General features: G+C 38.5%; 3 protein-coding genes across 4 annotated transcripts in view; all 3 read right to left on the bottom strand.

Moving 5' to 3' along the window:
- The window catches only part of znf143b (zinc finger protein 143b), a 24,651-nt gene extending 18,150 nt beyond the window's left edge, over positions 1–6,501 (bottom strand). The window contains exons 1-5 of one of the 2 annotated variants that reach the window (XM_037682571.1): positions 6,428–6,501; positions 2,192–2,307; positions 1,718–1,906; positions 935–1,015; positions 47–243 (exon numbers count right to left, since the gene is read on the bottom strand). In XM_037682571.1, coding sequence (XP_037538499.1) covers positions 47–243; positions 935–1,015; positions 1,718–1,906; positions 2,192–2,297 — 573 coding nt within the window. In that variant the 5' untranslated portion in view covers positions 2,298–2,307; positions 6,428–6,501. Of the gene's footprint in view, positions 1–46; positions 244–934; positions 1,016–1,717; positions 1,907–2,191; positions 2,308–3,290; positions 3,318–6,427 lie in introns of those variants that run through there. The other variant, XM_037682573.1, reaches the window with a different exon arrangement.
- Positions 6,502–10,947: 4,446 nt separating this feature from the next.
- On the bottom strand, positions 10,948–14,099 carry akip1 (A kinase (PRKA) interacting protein 1). The gene is made up of 5 exons (XM_037682570.1): positions 14,049–14,099; positions 12,842–13,012; positions 11,666–11,740; positions 11,467–11,571; positions 10,948–11,293 (listed from the first exon to the last, which is right to left on the bottom strand). Exons 2-5 carry the CDS (start codon positions 12,998–13,000, stop codon positions 11,144–11,146), a joined length of 489 nt encoding a protein of 162 aa, XP_037538498.1. The 5' UTR covers positions 13,001–13,012; positions 14,049–14,099; the 3' UTR covers positions 10,948–11,143.
- A 954-nt stretch (positions 14,100–15,053) lies between these two features.
- On the bottom strand, positions 15,054–23,231 carry rpl27a (ribosomal protein L27a). The gene is made up of 6 exons (XM_037683095.1): positions 22,987–23,231; positions 18,982–19,081; positions 18,299–18,362; positions 18,097–18,172; positions 17,462–17,636; positions 15,054–15,285 (listed from the first exon to the last, which is right to left on the bottom strand). The coding sequence occupies exons 1-6, from the start codon at positions 23,229–23,231 to the stop codon at positions 15,157–15,159; spliced, it is 789 nt and encodes a 262-aa protein (XP_037539023.1). The 3' UTR covers positions 15,054–15,156.
- Positions 23,232–24,336: the final 1,105 nt, after the last annotated feature.

The following is a 24,336-nucleotide window of genomic DNA, read 5'->3' as shown; positions in this document are numbered from 1 at the left end:
ACAAGTTGGCCAAACGGCTCAGCTGTAAAGCAGAACGGGTCGTTACCTTGGTGCTGTATTGTTCAAGAACACTGATGGTTTCTGGGTCAATCGCTGTGGCCTCAGCCTGCAGATCTGCGATGGTGCCATCAGCCTGGATGGCCAGGATGGTGTTGGGCTGCGGCATGTGTACCGTGTGCTGGATGTAGGCGGTGCTTCCGTCCTCCAGTTGGATCTCCTGCAAGCCACTCTGGTCATAAGTTTCTGAACGGAAACAACAAACAGAACATAAACGAAATGAATAAATAAGAAAAGAAGGTCAGGAAATAAAAAAAAGAGAGCCTTTAGGTCAGAGTAGTTGTGTATTCCACACAAAACATTCCCGCTTTAAAGAGAGTTTCTGGCCATTTTGTAGTGGGTTCTATAGAGTAATTATGAACAAACATAATCTTACCTGTTGTAGATTAATCTATGAACGACCTCAGTTTGGAGAAAGTTCACGTTTGGCAGGCTTGATGAGCTGAATGCTCAGAACAACAGGACTGCTGCCTTCTTAAAACAATTTAAATCTCAAAAATGTCATCAAGGCTCGTGCGAATAAAGTCCATCTCTCTAAGCTGAGGTACTTCAAAGAACTCTCCAACAAGTAAGATAATTGATCATAACTTAGATAATAATTTCTTGTTATAACATCAGAGACCAGCTCAGCTTCAAGCTAAAATAATGTTTAGATTTTTCACTAGAATTCACTCTTATATGTATGACTGCATGTATTTATTATGTTTTGGTATTTTTAATTCCTGTGACGAACAAATACATTTTTAAAGGTTATAAATACCAGCACTTAAACCGTCAAGTGTTTAAACTCACCACAGCTCAAAAATGCACAGAGAATATGCTTTCCTCTAAAAGTTGAGAAAACTTACATCACCTTAAAATTTGTTTTTTTATTTACCTTTGGGTGTGTGAATATAAGCAGTTGTTCCATCTTCTAACTGGACGGCCTGTCCGTCTTCAAGCTGTAAACTGTCTCCTCCTGCAACGTAAAGGTCAAAAGGTCACTTCAAAACACAAACAGCATGAGAAACGATACAACCATGCCACCTTTTCTGTCAAATGTTAAACTAAGATGTTACGATGAGAAAAAACAAAGCTGTAGCAGATTAGGTCAAACCGTGGAAACGACGGTCTACAAGGATGAAAGTCGGCTACAGCCACACCCAATTTTAGCTCAGCGTCTGTGAAACTGACTGAGGTAGAGCCATGTGCGTTTTGCTAAGGTCAGTTAGCTAGAGCAGCCATCTTGAATTGGGTTGACTCCAATGGTTAATCAGTTATACATGCGCAGCCATTGATTACTTTCTGAAGGAAATGAATGGAAAACAGATCTTGCGCAATCTTTTAGTGACTGGTGTACAAGTTGGGAATGGTTCTCAGCTAAACACCAAATTTTAGGTCACTATCAGTAAAACTTATCGTTACGCCTGTGCTTTCTGAGGTAACTGTGGCAACCGTCTTGAACCAGCTGGACTCCCAAATGCTAATCAGCTGTAGCCGTGCATCTAGTGATTACTTTGTGAGTTTCACCAATATCCGTCTACTGGTTCATGAGATATTTTGCTAACACAACAAACACACGCACAGTGGCAGGCAATAACAAGTGCTCAACATCAAACAGAGTTTCCAGTTATAAAATGGTGTCTCTCGTTACTGATGTGTTGCTGGATTTTGATCGTACCCGTTTTAGGCATGGACACGTGCTGAACGTAGGCAGCCGAGCCGTCCTCCAGTTGGATCACCTGACCGTCCATGATTTGTCCATCTGAAAACGAAGCTTTGGAGTCGTGCTGGATGTACGCTGTGGAACCATCTGCAAGAGTAACGGCCTGCAAGCTCACGGTGTCCATGCTCTCCATCTGATCGCCATCTAGGAAACCATTTGACAAAGACGACCTTTCATGATCATCGTCGTTCAACATTTTAGCAAAGAAGATGCGAAGAACAAAGATCCAACAGAACTGCCATTAGTCAAACGTGCATTTAGACGTTTCATTAATTTTATTTTATGGCCTCTGAAACCACTAGAAGTGTATGCTATTTGACACCTGAAAAACACAAAGCCGTTTTTTGTTCCGACGACTGAAACAAATCGTATAACATCAATTAATAGCCAGTGTCAGAGTTACCGGTAAGTTCAAGTCCAGGAACTCACCTGCCACCGTCACAGCCTCTGTCAGGCAGAGAGTAACCGGCTGCCCATCTGCATCATGAAACTCTGACATTCCCTGGGAGTCCCGGTTTATCTGGGCCAAGAGCATGCTTTAGCTGCTGGAAGGACAAAAGCAGCAGAGTCAACCTTCCAAGTCCACAGGTTAGCAAAAACATGTTCACTTTTCACCTCTATTAAAACCTTCTCATCCTACTGGTGAAATATTTACATGTTTTAATGCAGAAACACAACCACCAAGTATAATTTATTACTTGGCAATTGAGCATTTATGAGTACGGGTATGTGTTGCAGCACAAATGGAAGAATATCCAGCACTGACACGCAATTAAAACACACAAAACTCATAAATATGGAGGAAAACTATGAAGAAAATTGCCACAAAACATAACTTGTCGTGTAACTTTGTGTTACAAAGCACAACTTAAAAAAATGATGCAGATTTATTGTTTTATAACATTACTTTTGTTTTAAAGTCAGAGTTTTTAAATAGCACTTAACATGACTCATGCTAACCAAATTCTTAAAGAGATTTATGTTTAAACAAATTATTTGAATTAAGGGAACTTTAAAAAAAAAAAAAATTGCAACATCATTTATCATGAGAAAATGTTACCGTTTTAAAATTCTAATTTTTGGAACAATTTGCATCTTTAAATTTCTTGGAACAAGGTAAAACGTTGTCACTGGTCTGAAATAATTGGCATAATTTCTACAGCCTTTAAAGATTGCCATTTAGCAAAAGTTCAGTAATAAATTTAATTGTAATAAATACCTAATAATATATTTTTATTTACAAAGATTTAATTTTTTACCTTAGAAAATTATGACACATTTCAACATTTTGTTGGCTGAAACACGCAGGTGCTGACAAATCAATTTGATTTGATGAATATATGTAGTTGAAAACATTAACAGTCTGTTGGGTTATTGAAAACGTCTTTTACATTTTGAGAAAAATTGAACAGCTTTTGTTGGAGCAAACGTTTGAAATTATAGAATGGCTGCGTCAAATCGGAAGTGAACAACTATACGAAAGCACAGACTTTTCCTATTTATTATCATTATTCCAACTCAGTCTTACATCGGGGAAACTAAACAGCCACTGGCCAAAAGGATGGCCCAGCACAGAAGATCAACATCATCAGGCCAGGACTCTGCGGTCTACACTCATCTCCAGGCCAGCGGTCACTCTTTCAGGGATGAAGATGTTCACATCCTGGACAGAGAGGAACGATGGTTTGAGAGAGGAGTAAAGGAGGCCATCTTTGTGAAAAGATATCGTCCATCATTAAACAGGGGTGGAGCCTCCGGGTTCAACTGTCCCCCTCTTACAATGCTGTGATTGCTAGTATCACTCAGCCTCCTGTGAACAGTACACAGCCATCAGGTGCTAATGACCCATTGTTAGGCTGATGGTCCTTCTTGAGCATGTGATCAGCTGGTTTTGGTTGTCAGCAGCAAAACTGGTTGATCCACTATAAGAAGGTGCTATTTAAGAGACTGAGCTGAAAACAGCACCTCAGACTGAGGAAGTCTCTTGGATGAGAGACAAAACGTTTCTAGAATTTTTTTTGCTTTGTTTTGCTTTTGTTTTTTTTTGAATGTCCAGAGGACCAGATTGAACTTTTTTGGATTTTTCTACCTGGATCATTTCATTTTCATTTCATTTATTTTATTCATTTCAAATTAAAACACAGGAAAAAACAATTTACAATCCATATGGATAAAAAAAGACCGAAAAGAAAATTTAAAATGAAAGGAAGCAGAAGAAGAAAAAATCTTATAATAACTGCCCCTTCTTAGACAAAAAATCAATACAAACAATCAATTAAAGCAATAGTCATTCATGAAAACAATTTTTCAACAACTAAACAATCAATGCAATTCATGCATTAGTCAACCATGAAACAAATAATCAACTTATAGTAATATAATGATTTTAAAAACATTTTATATTAACCAAATTACATATATCTTTGCAACATTATACTCTTAATTTTTTTCTTGAATACAGACATTGACTGAGCTTTTTTAACATCAGTTTCCAAACTATTCCATAGTCCTATTCCATGTATCAACGTTGACCGACCCTTTAAACTAGTTCTATATTTAGGTTTAACAAAAATATCAGTGCCCTTTAGATTATAACAACTTTTTCTTTTTACAAAAAGCACTTGAATATTTGAGGGCAGTGTATAATGACGTGCTTTATACATTAACAAAAGAATATTATATTCCACCAAATCATAAAACCCCAGCAACTTCATTTTTTTTTTTTTCATTTAGCCTTTATTTATCCAGGTTAGTCTCATTGAGCCACGAGAACTCATTTGCAAGAGAGACCTGTTTTAGGGAGCACATGGTGGGGTTAAGGGCCTTGCTCATGGGCCCAGAGTGGGGCGAATGAGGGTGGGGGCAAGTGTGGGTGTTTCACCTACCCCACCCACAATTTTGATGTTGTCGGGGCCGGGGCGTGAACCGGCGATCTTCGGATCACAAGCCCACCTCTCTAACCTCTGCGCCACCACTCCCCAAAATTTTACAAAATAATACACTAGTAGGATTATAGAGCATGCATCAAGATATTATTCCAACTCACTAACCAAGATTTTTTTTAAATCTCTTATTTTAAGAGTGGTTCAGCCCGAAAGAAAAATAATAAAACTTAAGTTTTCAAGATTGAGCTGAGTCTGCACTTCTTGTAATGTAGATCATTGATGTGCTTAGACTCCTTTTAAGTACAAATATTCGTACCGGTGTCAGAAAATAAATAACTGATGTCCACAGATACTTTAGAAACGTTTAAAAATATTCTTCCACAGCAAAAATGCAATTGGCTTGGATTGAGAAAAAAATATTAGATACTTAAATCCCATTTAAAAACTCACATACGAAATAATCAAAAACGTTTGTTTTTTCTGTATAATTAGAACATGCTACCAAAATGCCTCGCATTTCCCCCCTGGGATTAATAATTTATCTATCCATTATTGCTATTGTATTAAAATTGCTAGTCATTTAATTAAGAGAAATGACAGAAAGGTATTTTCAGGGTCTGAGCCAAAAATATATTTTAGTCACACACATTTAGCCTTTTCCTACTCTGCTCCTGTAATCTAGAACACCTTACAACAGGAACTGAAGCTGACCACTTACATTTTCTTTAGGGGATTTTAAACATTTGATAATGTCAATATAAAAATCTAAGCAAATATGTTCTTGTTTTTAGTATTTTACCTTGTTTTATAACATTACTTTTATTTGAAACTGCAGTTTATTGTTATTGTCTGAACTTTATGAGTTCTCGTGGCTCCATGAGACTAACCTGTATAAATAAAGGTTGAATGAAAAGTATATATATATATATATATATATATATATATATATATATATATATATATATATATATATATATATATATATATATAAGCCCAGTGATGTTAGATTCACCTCATTATAAATAAGAAAAGACCAAAATTAGTAACTCTCATTGCACTTTAAATGTGACTCCATAAAACGTTTGTAAGTTCACTTTTTAAAGTAATCTGTCATGTTCTGAAGGAGCTGCCATCATCTACATCTCCTGCAACCTCTTGGCTGTTTGGGCGCTTGTTGATTAGCATTAGCATGTTTGGCTAGTTAGCTACGATGCGCTACAACGATGACTTGCAGCATTTGCTCGTTTGTTACAACACATCACCTAAAATGTGCTAAAAGTTTAACTACTCTGGTGACACAGTGAAGACAGTAGTTGACCCTTCCACCGCTACATTTGCAGGGACGATTAGCTATTCACCGGACAGGCTAACTAGCCACGATGCTAACACCGCTGCTAACTACGCGCAGCGGAGATGTCACGACTTTTAAAGCGACTCGGGGCAAATATTTCTCAAACAATGAGCTTGACACGGGTCCGGTTCTCTTAAGCTGCCTTGTGGCATCTGAAGAAACTCTGCATGACAAGTGCAGCTAAGCTAACGCATCACGTTGAGCTTCTAGCCAACTTCGACTAACTAGCAACCTAGTAAGGAAACAAGATGAGCTAATTAATGATATCGTAAGCAATTTCGCTCGGGGAATGTCAGTTTTATTTTATTCCCGCTTAATTGCAATTTCCCTTTTCCAGCTGTATCCCTGCTGCATCCTGTCACTCCCATTAGCAACGGAGATGGCTGTGGGAATAATGCACACTGGGTAAAAACCAATTTATATACTAACCTCCAAAAAATTTCCAACAATTCCTCCTGTTCGACCACCATGCAACAGTGCAGGAAACGATCAGCAAAGTCTCTAACCCGGGAACATGTATGACAATACAATTCGCCCCCAGCTTGTCCCGCCTACTGCGCGAGCTAAACATGTGATTGGGCAATCCCTCCCAATAGTCATTCCTATTGGTCTAGCATTGCGCTCTTCTTTCCGGTTCTTTGGCCGTTATTCAGATTTCTGGGCCACGGAGAGACGCCATTCTGCGCCGGTTTTCGTATTGTGTCGTGCTTTCTGTTGTAACTACGCTTCGTCGTCGTGTAAATTTAATATTTAAGCGTTGGAATAAGACCATAGTCAATTAAACCTTTTCGGTCCGAGGCACTGAATATCACAACATGCAGCCACGTTGCTTCTTTAGCAACATAAACAACGGTGTGTTGGTAGGATGGATATTTGGGCATCCATGTTAAAACATGGTTGTGTGGGAGGAAAGGGGGAATGTGGGCAATGCAGTGACACAAAGTTTAGAATTTAGTATTTTCAACAGATATACAAACATATACCGACTGTCTCACGACTGCAAACATGTTTATTAGTGCATGTAGTGATGCAAGACTAGTAATAACCAGCTCGTTAGTGTGCTGAGATGAAATGCAGACCACTCAATAAATGATTTGCAAGGGTTTTTACTTCTTAAGCTCAGTTATGTCAATTTAGACTTTTTTTTTTAATTAAATATATTTTACTATTTATACTGGCTCATATATGAGCCTGTATTTTTTTTTCTCTGCTGTGTGGTGCTTTTAAGTTTCTCTTCATCAATATTAATTTAATTGGTGCCTACTGCCAAAAGCTAAAGGTGAGAACATTTCTCTGCCTGTGTCTCTGAAACTCAGAAAATACTAGATTTAAATATACGTACAACTGATTGAAGTTTTGGAGTCAGCCCAAGTCAAGATGGCTTCCAGCTTATTGACTTAGCAAATTAAATTCAGAAATACTTTATTAATCCCAGAGGGAAGTGGCTGGCATCTTTTCAGATACTGAGCTAAAATTTGGTGTGAGTAGCTGAAATTTGCTAAAATGTAAAAACAGCCTCAACTCTGCCATAAGATGATCAAAAACTGCCATGAACGGTGGTGAGCGAGGCATTTCTTCACAGAATGCTGAGCCTTTGATTCAATATTACTGCCACTTTGGCCAATGAAGACTCCAGTCAGCCATCAGGTGAAAAGGAGGAACCCAGACCAGTGGTCATTCCGTATGTTGAGGGAGTATCAGAGAAATTGAGACGTTTATTTTCTAAACATAACGTCCCAGTGGCTTTTAAACCTTAAAATACATTACGGCAAAGACTGGTTCATCCTAAAGATCCAGTCCCCCGGCACAAACAGAGCAATGTTGTGTATGCTGTTCAGTGTCAGGAGGGTGATCAGTCTTACATCGGGGAAACAAAACAGCCACTGGCCAAAAGGATGGCCCAGCACAGAAGATCAACATCATCAGGCCAGGACTCTGCGGTCTACACTCATCTCCAGGCCAGCGGTCACTCTTTCAGGGATGAAGATGTTCACATCCTGGACAGAGAGGAACGATGGTTTGAAAGATGAATGAAGGAAGCTGCCTTTGTGAAGAGAAACCACCCATCATTAAACAAGGGTAGAGGCCTCCATGTTCAACTGTCCCTCTCTTACAATGCTGTTATTGCTAGTATCACTCAGCCCCCTGTGAATAGTAAACAGCCATCAGGGTGCTAACAATTGGTTGATGGTCCTCATTTATCATGTGAACAGCTAGTTCTGGATGTCAACAATGAACTGGTTGATCCACTATGAGAAGTTGCTATTTATAAGACTGAGTTTATTGCAATTCCTCACACTGAAGAAGTCTTGGATTAAAGACGAAATGTTTCAAAAATATATATATATATTTTTTAATCCATCCAGAGGGTCTGCCTTAACTTTGTTAGATATATAGGTCTATATTTATAGTCTCACCTAATAATTTGATTCTTTTTTTCTTGGTATGATCCACTGACAACATTTCTTATGGACACACAAAGGTCAAAATGATGTGAATAATATTTATGCATTTGCATGTTATTCCTGTGCTTGAAAACTAAATAGTTCTAGGCATTTTATGTTCAGCTAAGGCTGATTAGCTGTGGCAGCCATTTTGAGTTAACTTAAAAAGTTCATCATTCTATAACCAACAAACATAGAGGCAATAATAAATAATTGGTGGGCTTTAGCATTTTCTACCCATAAAACTATTCCTTATACAAAGTATTTTTGTTAAATTTATAACTACAGTTGGGGTCATAAGTTTACATACCCGCATGAACATGATGGTCATTAATTTTGGGGGTCTTATTCGTTTATGTGACTTGTTCTTTTGCCCGAATGAAATTTTGACACAACAAACAACTTCACTGGTTTTGAATTCTAATTTAACAGTTCTGTAAAACTATTTTCATTCATTATTTACATCTTCCTCCAAACTCAGGGCAGAAGACGAGTTTGGCCATCCAGGAAGTGCCACTCCAGCCACCGCCTCTCCCTCACATCAACTGGTTTGCTCGCTCGACACGGTCACTGACAGCAGAACTCAGGAGCACCATCTGGTACCTGGTGATTGTCTTGTTGCCGTGGTAACCAGATGTGAGGATATATGGTCCGGGTTGTGTGAAGACAGTGGGAGTTTTGAATGTACTATGAAAACAATTAGACGAAACTGGGATCTAAAATAAGTGTACTGTAGTAAATAATTGTAAGGAGGCTATTTTAAAACTTGTTTTTTATTATGTATGCAAAAAACCCCAAAAAAAACTGACATCAGTGGTGCAGAATAACTTTTTTCTACAGTTCATGGTGTGACAAATCTCTAGGTGCATATGTGAGGGGACTTTTGGTAAAGGTTAATGGATGTTTATCACTGCTAATGTTAAATTAATGAATTCAAAAAACGTTCAATACAAAAACAACTGGACTTTATTTGTAACAGAAGACGTTTCGCTCCGCATCCGAGGAGCTTTCTTAATTCAAAGAGCAGTGAGTGAGGGGTTCAGGCTGAGTGAGATAAGACATACATACATATGTAAATTGACAAACCACACCTTAACAGTTAGGGTTTCTTAAGGTCTTTGTTCCTCTAATTCACAGACGAGGCCCCTCTGTTCCCATCAGGTGTGAAAACTGGCTGGGAATCAGTCTTAAAGTTGCATTATAGGTTTTTGAAAGTGGAAATCTGAGGCCTCCTCCTCTGTTAAGAGACGGCTTTTCTGTTTTTACATAAATTGCTTCCTTCACCCCCCTCTCAAACCATCTGTGTTCTCGGTCCAAAATGTGCACATTTTGGTCCTCAAAAGAGTGTCCCTTCTCTGTGAGGTGGGACAGCTGAATCTTGTCCTGAGGAGGTGGCTCTCCTGTGTTGAGCCATGTGTCTGTGAAGAGGCTGTTTAGTTTCTCCAATGTAGAGGTCTGGACAGTCCTCGCTGCACTGGACCACAGACACTACACCACTCTGTTTGTGTATGGGTGTTCTGTCCTTAGGGTGGACCAGCCTCTGGCTGAGAGTCCTGCTGGGTTTGAAATGTACTGAGATGTTCTGTTTGTTGAAAATCCTTCTGGATTTCTCGGATACTCCAGCAACATAAGGGATGACAATGTTTTTACGTCTGCTCTCCTTTTTCTGTTCATTAGTGTTTTGTAGATTTCCTCGCCGACTTGACAAAAGCTCAGTTTGGATATCCACATGTTTGGAGAGCTTGAATGTGTTTCTGTTCCTTTTCCTTCCCTCTGTCTTCGTGGGGATGCGTTCGGCCCGATGCTGTAAAGTTCTGATGACAGAGAGTTTGTGTTCCAGTGGATGGTGGGAGTCAAACAGAAGATACTGGTCTGTGTGGGTTGGTTTTCTGTAAACTTCAATGTTGAGCCTGTCCTCTCTCTCCATCTGAAACAAACAGTCCAAAAAAGGGCAGCTTGTTGTTGTTTGCATCCTCTCTGGTGAACTTGATGTTATCGACCGAGTTGATGTGTCTGGTGAACGCTTCTATTTCCTTGGCTTGGATTTTGACCCAGGTTTCATCCACATATCGGAACCAATGGCTTGGCGTCGTTCCCTCGAAGGAGTTTAGGGAGGAAGGAAGCGTGGCTTTGACGACACAGTGCTTTATATGATAGCATCACACTAAAAACAATATGTATGAAGAGTACAATTACTATGAACTTTAAAGATTTTGACTTTTATTTACAGGAAGTTCTCAAGCACAAGCTCAAAATTCACAGATCAATTCATCAAAACGCAGCTCCCCATTTCAATCACTTCCTGCTGCTGAAGCATAAAAAACAGATGCTTTTAGAATAACCAGCTTCAACCCTAAACCACCTGCAGGATGGCAGTTGTTGCCTCAGCATTATCGTATACCTGGATTACCATGTTATCTTGGTCAAAAAACATAAAAGAAATCCTTTAAAAATTGTAAAACAGTGATTTGGCAATATACCTAAAACATGTTACATGATTTGGGGCAATTGGTTTTAAAGTAATCTACATAAAAAACACAAAAGGTGTCATAAATATTATGACTTTTCAATATGAAACAACTAAAATGTCTTGGAACAAAAGTTAATTCTCAGTGCAAAAAATCAGTATAAAACGGGCAAAACAGCATTTGTCAGTTTTGTTATTGACGCGTAGGACTGACGGGTTCAGTCGTAGGAGGGGTCAAAGGTTAAAAGCGAGGCTGATGCTCTCCCCAGCTTTAACACTGACCAGCTGGGTCTGCTGCAGCCACTCTGGCAAACCGGCGGTGATGGCATACGTTCCAGGAGAGACCTCAATGTAAAAATCTTCCTCCGATGTGCCGACCTGACCCTGACAATGATACAGAAAAATATTCTGTCACCACCATTGTTTATGTTACTACGTTACACTTTCTTGCATGTTCTTTTTTTGTTTTAGATAAAGCTGAAACAGGTAAGTGTTGCCTTAAAGTTGAAAAATGGTCAAAATTATTATTATTATTTAAGTATTACAGAGTTTCTTACTTGTTTTTTGGTTGATGTCCTAGTTCCTGGCCTTGAGTGGAACCTGGACATGTGGGTCTTTTCACTGTGACTGAGCTCAGAGCAGTGGCCAGACTCATAATACCTCTGCACCAGTACACCAAACGGAGCACATTTTATATTTCCATCTGAAAGCCCACACAGAACTTTAACACGTGAAATGCCACAAATCTTTCCTCACCTTGCAGTGACAGGTCGTCTGTGTCATAAGCGCTGCAATAGATACAAAGGCGTCATCGAGCTCTGAGTGAGTTCTCTGAGTAAGAAACAGAACAGTTGAACTGAGGAGGTGTCTTGTATAATAGCAGTTGGTTCATGGAAGTTTTAAAAACTACGGTGGCCCTTAGGTGTAAATGAACAACATTTGGAAAAAAAACAAAACGGAATTACATTAAGCTAAAGCAGAAGTGGCCAGAATCACATTAGAAAAAAACAGAATCTCATTTGAAAAAAAACAAAAAAAAAACGGAATTACATTAGAAAAAATTGAATTATTTGAAAAAACAAAATCACATTAGAAAAAACAATCGCATACGAAAAAACTGAATCACATAAGAAAAAAACGGAACTTGAAAAAACAAAATCACATTAGAAAAAACAGAATCACATTAGAAAAAATGAAATCACATTTGAAAAAACTGAATTACATTAAGCCAAAGCAGAAGTGGCCGGAATCACATTAGAAAAAAACGGAATCAGGAATCGCGTTAGAAAAAACGGAATCAGGGATCGCATTAGAAAAAACAAAATCGTGTAAGAGAAAACAAAATCACATTAGAAAAAAACGGAATCACATTAGAAAAAAACGGAATCACATTAGAAAAAATTGAATTATATTTGAAAAAAATGAAATCACATTAGAAAAAAACGGAATTGCATAAAAAACAAACAAACAAACAAACAATTACATTAAGCCAAAGCAGAAGTGGCCGGAATCACATTAGAAAAAAACAGACTCACATTTGAAAAAAACAGAATTACATTAGAAAAAACAGAATTACATTAGAGAAAACAGAATCACATTTGAAAAAACAGAATAACATTAAGCCAAAGCAGAAGTGACCGGAATCACATTAGAAAAAATGAAATGACATTGGAAAAAAATGAATTATATAGGAAAAAATGGAAATTATATAATTTTTGAATGATTCAGTTTTTTTCTATGTAATTCCGTTTTTTATGTGATTTAGTTTTTTCAAATGTGATTCTGTTTTTTTCAAATGTGATTCTGGCCACTTCTGCTTTGGCTTAATGCAATTCCGATTTTTCAAATGTTGTGTTTTTTCAAATGTAATTCTGTTTTTTTAAATGTTGTTCATTTACACCTTAGGGCCACCATAAAAACACACGCGAGCACCTTAACTGTTACATGAGCCTCTTCATCTGTAGTACTGGGGGTCTGGGATGCACTAATGCTGGTCCAGTCCACACTTCTTCTTGAGGCTCGCTCCAGCACCTCCAGGCCCAGTCTGCCTGAGCGCCTCAGGGAGGACTCCAACCAGCCTGGACCTGCCATGAACACTAAAAGCTAGGAAGCACAGGTGATGTCACCCAAAAGAACACAATGGAGAGTTTACATTCGTATTTTGCATAATATGTATTTCTACTGACTTGATGTGAGAAAATACAAGCAAATGATCACTACCTTAATAACTGTAAAATATAAGTTTGATTAACTTAAATGAAAAAATTGTTCAGCAAAAAAACAGATTTTTTTTAATGTTAATAATAAATATAAAAAAACAGATCTACCTAAGGCTGTACATGTTAAAATTTAAGAAAGATATATGTGTGAATTGCTCTCTGTGCGAGTCTGAACCTGAAACTATGATCCACCAGTACTACCACCTTCTGGAAATAAATAACCTGGTATATCTGTAGCAAGATTAACTCTACAAGTTAGAACTGTACTTTTTGGAGTCCATGATGCCAAAAACAAAAAAAGGAAAAATATATAAATCATAAGTTTAACAACACTCTTAGAGAAATAAAACATGCACTAATAAAAAGTTGAGTCACTCTATTCCCTCTTTCAGGCCTTCCAAAAGGAGTGAACAGTACAGCACATTGTAAACATTTCCTTTTCATCCATTCAACTCTTATTTATACTTTATTTATTTCTTACTCTAATATAAAATTATAAAACCATTTGATTTGTGCACCTTATTTAATGTGTTTATTTGACTAATCTCCGTGGCTTTTATTTGTTTGGATGTATTTAGATAACTGTCGTTGTAATGTTTCACTTTTAATAAAGATTTTCATTGAAAAAAAAAACAAAAACAGGTCTCTCCATAAGTCTCAATAAAGAGCGCATGCGCAGTTAAGCTTGCCATACTTAAGCTCATTTACTGTTTTAGGCATCTCTTTCCTGTATCCTTCAACACGTGACATGATGTGACGGAATAATTCCGCACGAGTTCCCAGAGTTTAAACATTTAGCTGAAGCCGCGAGTTTCCTTCCGAGGTTTCTCAACTTACTTTTTCTGTTCGGCGCGACAAAACAGTTTACCAGTTTCCAATTATCTAATTAGAGGGATAAATGAGCTGCTTGTAAATGTTACCTTTTAGTTTTATTACAAGGTCTTCACATTTTTCTTGACAACTTCAGCTCGGCGTCTTTCACTTTTCTTTGAGCCTCAGCCCGACAGGAAGTTCTACTTAAGCCCCGCCTCTTCCCGGAAGTAAACCCTAAATCCTTGATGACCATCGACTCGTATTTAAATACTTTTACTCTGTGGAGTATCAAGAACCTTGTAAAACAATATTGAATTGTTTCCAAAGCAAATGTTTTGCTGAATAAATATTTAAGAATAAACATCCTCGTGAGGATGGAAAAAAACCAACACCTTCAGCTCTTCCTAATCTGTTGGCAATTTTGTATCCAAGATACTAGTTAAATTTTAAACATTAACCTATTTTAAATATTTCAAAAACATAAACTACTTAAATCAATGAGGCCTTTGGAGAGATTATTTCCAAATAAGACAACTTTTGACAGGTCAGATGATCAATTTCCTGTTCTTTCTATTCCAGGTGGTGTAATCTCTAGCGAGCCTCCATCATTTTAGGATCAGCTTGTCCACATTTGGGAGTAGTGGTTAAAAGATGAGCCCGATGTCAATTCAACTCCTTAAATCAAAATGTAGGTGGGAACGGTGGAGCCACTCACCTACCTCCACCCACGTTTGCCCCTCTCTGGGCCCTTGAGCAAGACCCTTAACCCCCATCTGCTCCCCCAGGTGGAAGCTCTCTGCTCCACACACAGGGCTGTTGTAGCTCGGTGGTCTGCGGTCACATCAGGAAGGGCATCCGGCGTAAAAAAAAAAAAAAAAGAAGCAATTGCCGAGTCTTCATGCGAGTTAGTTCGCTGTTACAACCCCCGAGAGGGGCAAGCAAGGATGGAGGCAGGTGTGGGTGCTTCACTTTTCACACCCACATTAAAAGTTTTAGAAATTAAACACACTTTAGGCTCAGGAAACTCGAATACTTGTCGTACAACAGTACATTTCACAAGATAAATTATTTCGTTTTAAATGTTTATTCACCTAAATTGACTCAGTGCCACAGTGAGTCAAAGTTTTTTATTGTTGCAACTCAAGTTCATAACTAAAAATACACGACTGTTCCCATTTATACACTTTATTTTCAAAAAACAGGCAGACAGGAACATTATGCCATCAGCACACAGGCTCCGCCCACTGCCTTGATCTTCTCCTCCGCTTGTCGGCTGAAGAATTTGGCCTTAACGATCACGGGCTGCTTGGGCAGTTTGCCTTTGCCCAGAACTTTGTAGTAGCCCTGTAAAGATTAAAAAAAGAAAGTTAATACTTTGTCAAAAATTAACGTGCGCGCGCACACACAAAACACCCCTCCAACATCCATAACGAGGGTAACTAACTGAAGCTATAGAGCTCACACTGAAAGCTCGACTAGAACCAGCAGCAAACTACCTAGAACAATAAATAAAGCCAGTGGCCTAAGGAGTCAACCTGGTGCAATGGATAAATTTGATTGTGGCCAAACACACAAGATATTTGTAAATAAAAATAAATACAGTAAGTACTCCCAATACTTTTGAGGTAATGATCACAGACCAATTTTTTATGGCTGCACATGTGAAGAGCAAACTATTTACAATTGTTTCTTGTCTTGAGAAAAGCCCAAATGACAAACAATCAAATCTTTGTTCACATATGGATCTGGAGTGTTTTCAAATGCAGAAAAAACATTTTATTTAAAAGAACAAACAAACGTGTGGATAAAGCATCACGTTTAGAAACTGGATGCTGACAAAACACATGGAGATGTTTGATGATTTAAAGAAGGGTACGCAAACAAAATTTTCTATACCATTGTTTTATGTGATCTCTCTCACAGGAGGCCTTTATTTATCACCAACTAACTGTAAAAGATCTGGATGTAATCCTGAAAACCCAACAGCAGCACAAACCATTCAGTGTAATGAACTGATTTGAACAGAGGCTGAGGACATAAAAAACAAATCCAGCAGCTTTCGCTGGCGTCATTAGAAGCTGCCATTGGCCTTCCTGTCCAAAGCACCAACAGGAAGCTCTGTCCTCAAGCATCCCCTCCAGGTGGAGTCAAATATTCACCTCACAGCATTCAGACTAAAAAAATGAGCATGTTCAAAGCTGCTGGCTGATCAATATGTAAAAATTTCAGTCCAACAAATCACTCCACTAAAAACACAAAAGACTATATTTTAACCAGATTTTTTGTTTTATTATTTAAATTTAATTTGTTTCCATTAGTCCACGCAGCTCAGCGATAGCATTTTGTGATCTCTAGCGACTTATGACGATCAATTTCTACATTTTTTACTGGAGTGGCAGTAGTAGCAAGTAGGAATGCGTGATATAAACGGTATACGGTAGAAACGATAGAAATTTAGCCTACGATAGAGATGCGTCTTCTACCGGCTAACCGCAGTAATGCTGTGTCTGAAGTAAAATCAGAGTTGTCAGATTTAATCTTTTTTTTTTTTTAAAACTGTGCGCAAGTGGCGTTAAAGTCTTCTTCGAGAGCTAATAAGTAGTGAAGCTACAAGCTAACTACGCCCGGCTTGCCGTAGAGTTGCCGTATTCTGACGCATGAGCAAAACGCCGTATTCCGTTGAAAGTTTTTTTTTTCTGTTGAAAGTTAAAGTAAGCGTTGGTCAGCTTTAGAGAAACCTGCTCTCTGATCTGTGAAAAGAACGCTGTGTTGTGTGATTTTACTGCGAGACCCTCTGGTCAAAGCCACAGACTCATTTTGTGTCAGCTCTCCATTAAAGCAGAATGAGGCGCCCACTAGAGGTTTGGAGGGTGAAGTGTTTCAGTGTAAAATGCTGCTCTGTTGCTGTTCATTTCTTAAGACTGGAAACTGTTAACATATTCTTTTGTTTAAAACATATGGCTAAAACTACATTTTATATATTTTGCACTACAAGCAAGAAGCCTAATACTTGATTTGTTTATTATTTAAAAACTCTCTGGACCTAGTAGTGGAATTTTCTTAATTCAAAATATATGATGGCAAAAGGACACCCTATGCTTTTAGAAAAATTCCTATTAAATTTTATACCAAAAACATATTGCGATATATATCGTTATCGCCACCCTTCACAACACATATCGTGATATGAATTTTATGCCATATCGCACATTCCTAAGTAAAGGTTCTACTTCCACAGAAACTCAGGTGGCTACTTTAAAGGAGTGGTTTCCAACTTTGTTATTAGTTCTGCCTGCAACATGTTTCAGCTTGGGGGAAAAATAAAAACAAAACAATGCACATTCATCTCAACTTATTTAGTGGACAAAGAATCAAAGACTAATTTCTTTAGTCTGCAACAAAATGACTCGGTCTAATATCTTCAGGTAAAAAATATAGTACATCCCAACAAAAATTACTTAGTCCATTTAGAAAAGTGCTCAGGAGAAAGCACGTTCCACTTATATTAGTTCAAACTTACAGCGCGCACAGCATTGATGACAGGGGCAGGTCCATCGGGCTTCTTGGCATAGTGGAGTCTGGTCTGCTCACTCACCAGCGTCCACAGCTTGTCCAGGTTTATGGTGGGGCAGTAGGATATGTTCCTCTTCAGGTGGTAATGTCTCATACCCACCTTACCGAAGTAGCCAGGATGGCTGAGGGCAACACACAATAAGACAAGACACTTAGAACACAGGTGGCTGAATATCACTTAAAGATAAGTTTGTCATGTGGGAAAAGACGAGCACATATTTGGTAAAAACATGCAACTTGTTACCTTGTGTTTTATAATAATTAAGACCAGTGGGAAAACAAATTTAATAATTTAACAAGTTAGATCTCAGTGTCTCCCACCACAAAGTCCACTCGTGGGAGACACATGTTCAGTTAATTTAATACAAAAACGAATAAACACACAGAACACATCAGTCTTTACTTAAGATTTTTAAGAAGGATGCAACTATTCACATCAACACTCACGATTATGGACAAACCTAGACGTTGTCAAACTAAATGTATTTATTTTAATTAAATTAAGTTCCACTGAGATACAGCTTATCCAGTCTTGGTCAAGACATGCGCACTGCCTGAAGCACCAATTAAATAATTACTTACTATTTATCAAAGTTGATTCTGTGGTGATGCATGCCACCAGCATTACCACGACCTCCAGGATGCTTCCTGTGCTTGCCTGAAAGATGGACAAGTTGTTGTTGGTGACATTTCCACGTTTACCGCAACCATTAACTCACCAGGTAGAGCTTCAATGAAGTAAAAGAATCAAACAAAAAAAAAAAAACGTGCAGTTTGTACTCACCAACGCGACCATGTCCGTGGCTGACGTGTCCTCGGAGTTTCCTGGTCTTAGACTTCTTGGTCGGCTGTCGAACACAAGTTTGGTCACGATGACATCATTATTATTTAATCTCAATTTAGAACCGAAGCTCTGCTAATGAAGCTAACTAGCTGTTAGCCAATTAGCATGCGGAGCAGTTTCTGCTGAAGTACACAATGCACTTGTGTGTGCATATATATATATATATATATATATATATATATATATATAACAAATGTGTTCGTTCTTCAAAGCTTTTACTCCACTTTATATCCATCATATATTGACTAAAATCTTAGCAGCTAAAGGTAGCTCACTCGATAACACAATTTAAACACCAAATAACCGACTCCTCCAAGGTCGAAAAATATGCTAATAAAAACTAAATCTGGTCTGTCAATGCAATTGGAGCTAAAGTAATTTCAGGAAAATCCTGTGAGCTTGACGGCTAAATGGAAGGCCTGGGTGATCCCGGCTAGCACTGTAAACCGACCTCAAACATCCATGTTATAAATAATTTTCTCTGTAATAACACTTCACAACTGTACAAGAGAAATGAGTGTACTGTAAAATAATGCGACAAAAATAAAAAAAATGATAATCAAACAAGGATGGGAGCAGATTTCTTTCCATTTTTGTACACGGGGATAAATGACGGCACCTACCATCTTGGAGGCTAGATGAAAGAGGAACGGGATTTGGAAACAACGCGGTTTTCTGCGAGACTTGGCCTCCGACAACAGCGTTCGCACAAAACAGCGACACCTGGTGGTGGGAGGTGGAAACCACACAGATTTGACAAAGAACACCAAACGAGGTTGTCAAAACTATCTAAGGATTGTGTTAAGACCATCGATAATGGAGAAAATTGAATAAATTAATTAAAGTTACAAATGGAACCCGGAAACTGAACCCAGAACAGGACAAGTGTTCCAGTACCACAACCTTTGAGTTCAAGTTTTCCAGACCCACTTGACAGATTGAAGGGTGAGGCTGATGTCACTAAAAATAATGCTCCAATAAATCAATCCATCCATCCATCCATCATCATCCTTACCCACTTCTTCCTTTTTTGGGTAATGGTGCCCATATACAGCCATCACTGTTGTGTGAAAGGCAGGGGACACCCTAGACAGGTCTTAAGTCCATCACAGGGACACATCCATCCATCATCATCTTTACCCGCTTATTCCATTTTGGGTCATGGGGGTCACCGGTGCCCATGTCCAGCAATCACTGTGCGAGGGGCGGGGTACACCCTGGACGGGTCGCAAGTCCATCACAGGGCCACATAGAGACAAATGAGACAAACAACCATTCACTCTCTCCCTCACACCTAGGGACAATTTAGAGTTAACAATTAGCCTAACATGCATGTTTTTGGTCTTTGGGAGGAAACTGGAGTATCAGGATAAACCCACACATGCACGGAGAGAACATGCAAGAAAGGTCCCATGGCTGGGATTTGACCCAGCAACCTTTTCACTGAGAGGCAGCAGCTCTACCAACTGCGCCACCGTGCTGCTCTCCAAAAATTAAATTTATTGAAGGTAATTTTGCCCTTTGGAGGAACCTGTTTTTCTTAATTTGATAAAACAATTGGAACATTGGCTACTCAAAGGGGAACGTTCAGTTTGGGGGACGAAGTTAAAGAAGTTTGTTTCAAGTGTTTAATTCAAAAATCCCTCCAAAAACTGATACCCAGTTTGACATAAACGGTGTTCTTTGTGTGAGCTTAGCTACATGTATATATCTTAACAATTTATTCATTGGCAGCACGACAGCTCAGTGATTAGCACTGTTGCCTCACAGCAAGAAGGTACTGGGTTCAATCCCTGGTTGGACCTGGGGTCTTTCTGTGTTGAGTTTTGCATGTTCTTCTCGTGCTTGCGTGGGTTTTCTCCGGGTACTCCGGTTTCCTCCCACAGACCAAAACCTGCCTGCAGGCTCAGGCCTCCCTTGTAAAAGAGATCTGTGATCTCAATGGGATTTGCGTCGTTAAATAAAGGTTAATAAAATAATATCTGGTGTTTTGGACTGATTTTAGGCCCAAGCACAAACAGCCAATGACTCAGCTAAATTATGTGTCTTTTGTAAGGAATTCTTCTTCTCTTCTTTAAAAAAAACAATATTAAAAGCAGCATATTTTGATATTTGCAGGTTAAAACAATGAAATATTACGGGGTGCATTTAAACTATAATTCTTGGATATTCTCTTGCAGTTTTAGTTTTTTAAGGGGCTGTGAGCGATAATGGTTTTGCTCATTGCTGTTTGTTTGTTTGTTTCTGTAGTGTTAGCAAAATATCTTTTGAACCACTGGAAGAACTTTCATGAAAACTTTCAGTAATCTGGAATACCTTTTGGTGCTCACTCATTTCAAGATGGCGGCTACAACTCCATTGCCACTGCCTTCAGGTGCTTCAATTCTCTGTTGTCCAATAAGGACAATGCAAGCCTTTTTTATGAAAGTAAATTGACTGTCTTTTCAACATTTTGATCGCTGTTGTTTTGACATTGTCAAAATATTGTGTTGCGCTTTACGTAGACCTGTCTAAAGCCTTTGACACTGTGGACCATGACATTTTATGTCATAAGCTCTCAGAAATTGGTTTTTCAGATCACACCATTGACTAGTTCTCTAATCATCTTTCAGATCGGAGGCAATGTGTTCGGCATAATAATACTTACTCCAGTTATTTAACAGTTAACAATGGTGTACCACAAGGCTCAGTCTTAGGACCCACCCTCTTTACAATCTACATAGGGAATGTAGGTCAGAGCATCCTTGATGCATCCTTACATTTCTATGCTGATGATACTGTTGAGCTAAAACGGTTACTAAGGTTTTCCAGCTTTTATAGTCTACTTTTGACATCATCCAGTCAGATTTGTTCTGTCAATGCTGACAAAACCAAAGGGATGTTGTTTTCAAACAAGAAGTTGGTTCCAGCAGTCATTCCTCCTGTTTTACCTTCTAATGGTGTTCCTATTGAGTTTGTCAATTCTTACAAATTGTTTGGTATCTTGGTCGACTCGCGTCTCTCTTTTACGCTTCACGTGGAAAACCTAGTAAGAAAACTAAAAGTTAAACCGGGTTTCTTTTTCAGAAATAGATCTTGTTTAACTCTGAATGCTAGGAAACACCTTGAGACTGTGACTTTCCTTCTTTCCACTGACTACGAAGACATTATTTACATGAACGCCCCTACAAGCACCCTGCAGATGTTGGACGCTGTCTATCATGGTGCACTAAGATTCATAGCATACCCATCACTGCACCCTGTATTCACTGGTTAATGGTCATCATTAACTTCACACAGACTCTCTCACTGGTAAATTTTCATCTTTAAATCACTTCTTGGTCTGTTGCCTTCATACATCTCCTCCTACATGTCACTGCATGAGTGCAGCTACAGCGTGCGCTCTCAGGACATTATTACCTGCAGTGTTCCCTCAGTGAGGACTGAACTAGGCAAAAGGGCCTTCTCCTACTCTGCTCCTGTTTCCTGGAATATCTTGCAAAAAGACCTGAAGCTCTCGACCTTGACCTCTCTAAGTGGCTTTAAACATCTGCTAAGTTCATGGGAAAAACCAACGCAGACATGTTCCTGTTTTTAGTATTTTATATCACTTTACAATGTAGCTGTTTTTGTTTAGTTTTTTCTTTATATAATTTCTTCCATTTACTTTTCATTGTATATGTTTTTATATACTTGTCTACTGTTGTCTGTACCTCATCTGTGTTCTTTGTTAAAAACAGATCCCTCTTAAAATGAGACTCAATGATAGTAACTTGTATAAATAAAGATCAATTGAAAAAGAATGACGATTTTGACAAATTACCACCATTGTCTTGATACGTGGTGTGAATAATACACATCAAACATTTCTCTTTTTGTATTTTTACTAAATAATTAAAATTAATAACCCACTTAAACTGTCAAAACTGATTTGCAATTTAGTTGTGCTGTTTAATTATGTTTTTGAGTTTTTTAATAAAATTTTGCAATTACTTTGAACTTTTAGGGGTGGAGATTTTTTTCAGGGTAGACGCAGAAATGCTTACTTGAAGGAGCAGCTTGTAAGTGGCTGTTGTGTTTAAAATGAATGTTTACGTAATTATTTTCAGTTTACATATCCAATATAAGTTTTATTCATTCAAGGCAGTAAAAATTTGTTCATAACTTTATTATTAGTCAGCCTGAGAGTTACTGGATTCAAACAAACAGTTACTGGAATGCACCCAATCCAGCTCAAATTGAGCCCTGAGCTTGTGGAGAGAAGTCACAAACTAATGAGGAAAAATGGTGCCTGACCTCAGGGATTGTGAATAAATGCTCAAATGGCTTGCCTTACAAGCCCCACACTGAAACACCAAGCTCTTTAGCTGTCAAAACTCTATTAAAGATACAAATTTGTGTGATAAATCTCTTTGGCTTCACCGCTCATCCTTTGTTTAGATGCTCATTTGCTGCAAAGCATTTATAAACTTCAGTTGTTGCCTCCTCAAAGAGTGACGTTGCAACTTTATACAAGTAATGAAATCTTTTCCCTCCTGTGCAACTGCAGCATCTGAAATCAGGTCTCTCTTGTAAATGAGTCCTCGAGGCTCAATGGGATTTACCTGTCTAAATAAAGGTTGAATGAATGAAACGTACCTGATGGAAACCTTTGCTTGTTGTGACTCTTGGTGAACAGCGCTGTAATGTCAGGGGGCTGAGGCTGAACGAGCTCTCCTCCAATCACATCTGTTCTGTCCCCCTTGACGCTGGACACATGGAACAGAGCCGTCCCTCTGCTCTTCACTTCACACTCACTCGAAGACACAGTCACCTGGATTTCTGCAGCTGACGTCTGGGTTTTAGATAGTTTTGGTTCACACTCAGGTGATGTACTGCCACAATTTGGATTCATTCTTACTAGATGATAATAGCTTGTAAATATACAGGATATTTGTGACGTTATCTTTAATTTGAACCTTTGTAGAGCAGATATTCATAAATGTTCACTGTGATGCAGCTGATGTGTCTTTGGTGGTTTTTGTTTGTCTTGATTGAGCAGATTTGCTGTCAAATGAGCACAGAGGATTTCAAAACAAGAGCTTCTTCTGTTCTTTTTTTTTTTGTTTTCGACCCCAGGAGGTCAGGTCCTCTGGTGATGGCAGGCTTGGCTCACAGATGTCATGGCAACTTTCCACAAAGACGAGCTGCCCTGTTTCCACAGGGAGTCAGGCGCAGAGTGCAGCCGGCACCGGAGGCCGTGCCACCGGAGACGGCCTTCCCTGCAGAACACGTAACGCACATTTTTAGACACAGTTGTGGTGTTTTGCAAAGAAGGTTACTGCAACAGGTCATCACAAAGAAAAATATGCGTGTAAACTTAGTAGAAGACTGTATTAATGATATTAATGCTGAGGTTTTATTCTTAAAAAAAAATAATAATAATAGATCACCGATTCTGGATTCTGTGAACTCGGAGAAGAGTCAAACCGATGTTGCAACGGGAGAACCAGAGCAGGCTGCCCATCATCTGGGAAAGTGGAAAAAGTCCCTGATGAAAGCATAAAAGCTTTCTTGAGCAGAATAAGGTAAACACAAAATAATTTTATATATATGTATAAAGGAAAAGGTTAACCTTTAGAAAATGACTTCACAGACATGAAACCTTTATGTACGGCAGTGTGGGGCAGGATGAGGACAGGTTAGAAGCTGCAGGACAGTTTGGCTCTTGCAAAATAATAAAAGTTACAAAATTATTGCACAACATCACACCAGACACTAAAATGTAGCAGAACACATTTTGTAACACAAACATTTCTGAAGACTGCACAATCTCACAAAAAGAGTTAAATGTTTTTCATCCTATTTAAGTGTTTTTTTATATAAGTTATGGACAAATGAAATAGTGAAATTACATTTTCTTCAGTGTGAATGCTTATTGCTGAAGAACATGCTAAAAAGAAGCTGAAAATAGCTAAAAAACATGCTGAAATGTAGCTGAATTGAAAGAACAAGCCTAA

This window comes from Nematolebias whitei, chromosome 10 (genome assembly GCF_014905685.2).
Source record: "Nematolebias whitei isolate Nwh7 chromosome 10, NemWhi1, whole genome shotgun sequence".
In the NCBI taxonomy this organism is placed as follows: domain Eukaryota; kingdom Metazoa; phylum Chordata; class Actinopteri; order Cyprinodontiformes; family Rivulidae; genus Nematolebias; species Nematolebias whitei.
Note: the sequence above shows the minus strand (reverse complement) of the source record. Positions and strands in the feature narration are given on the sequence as shown.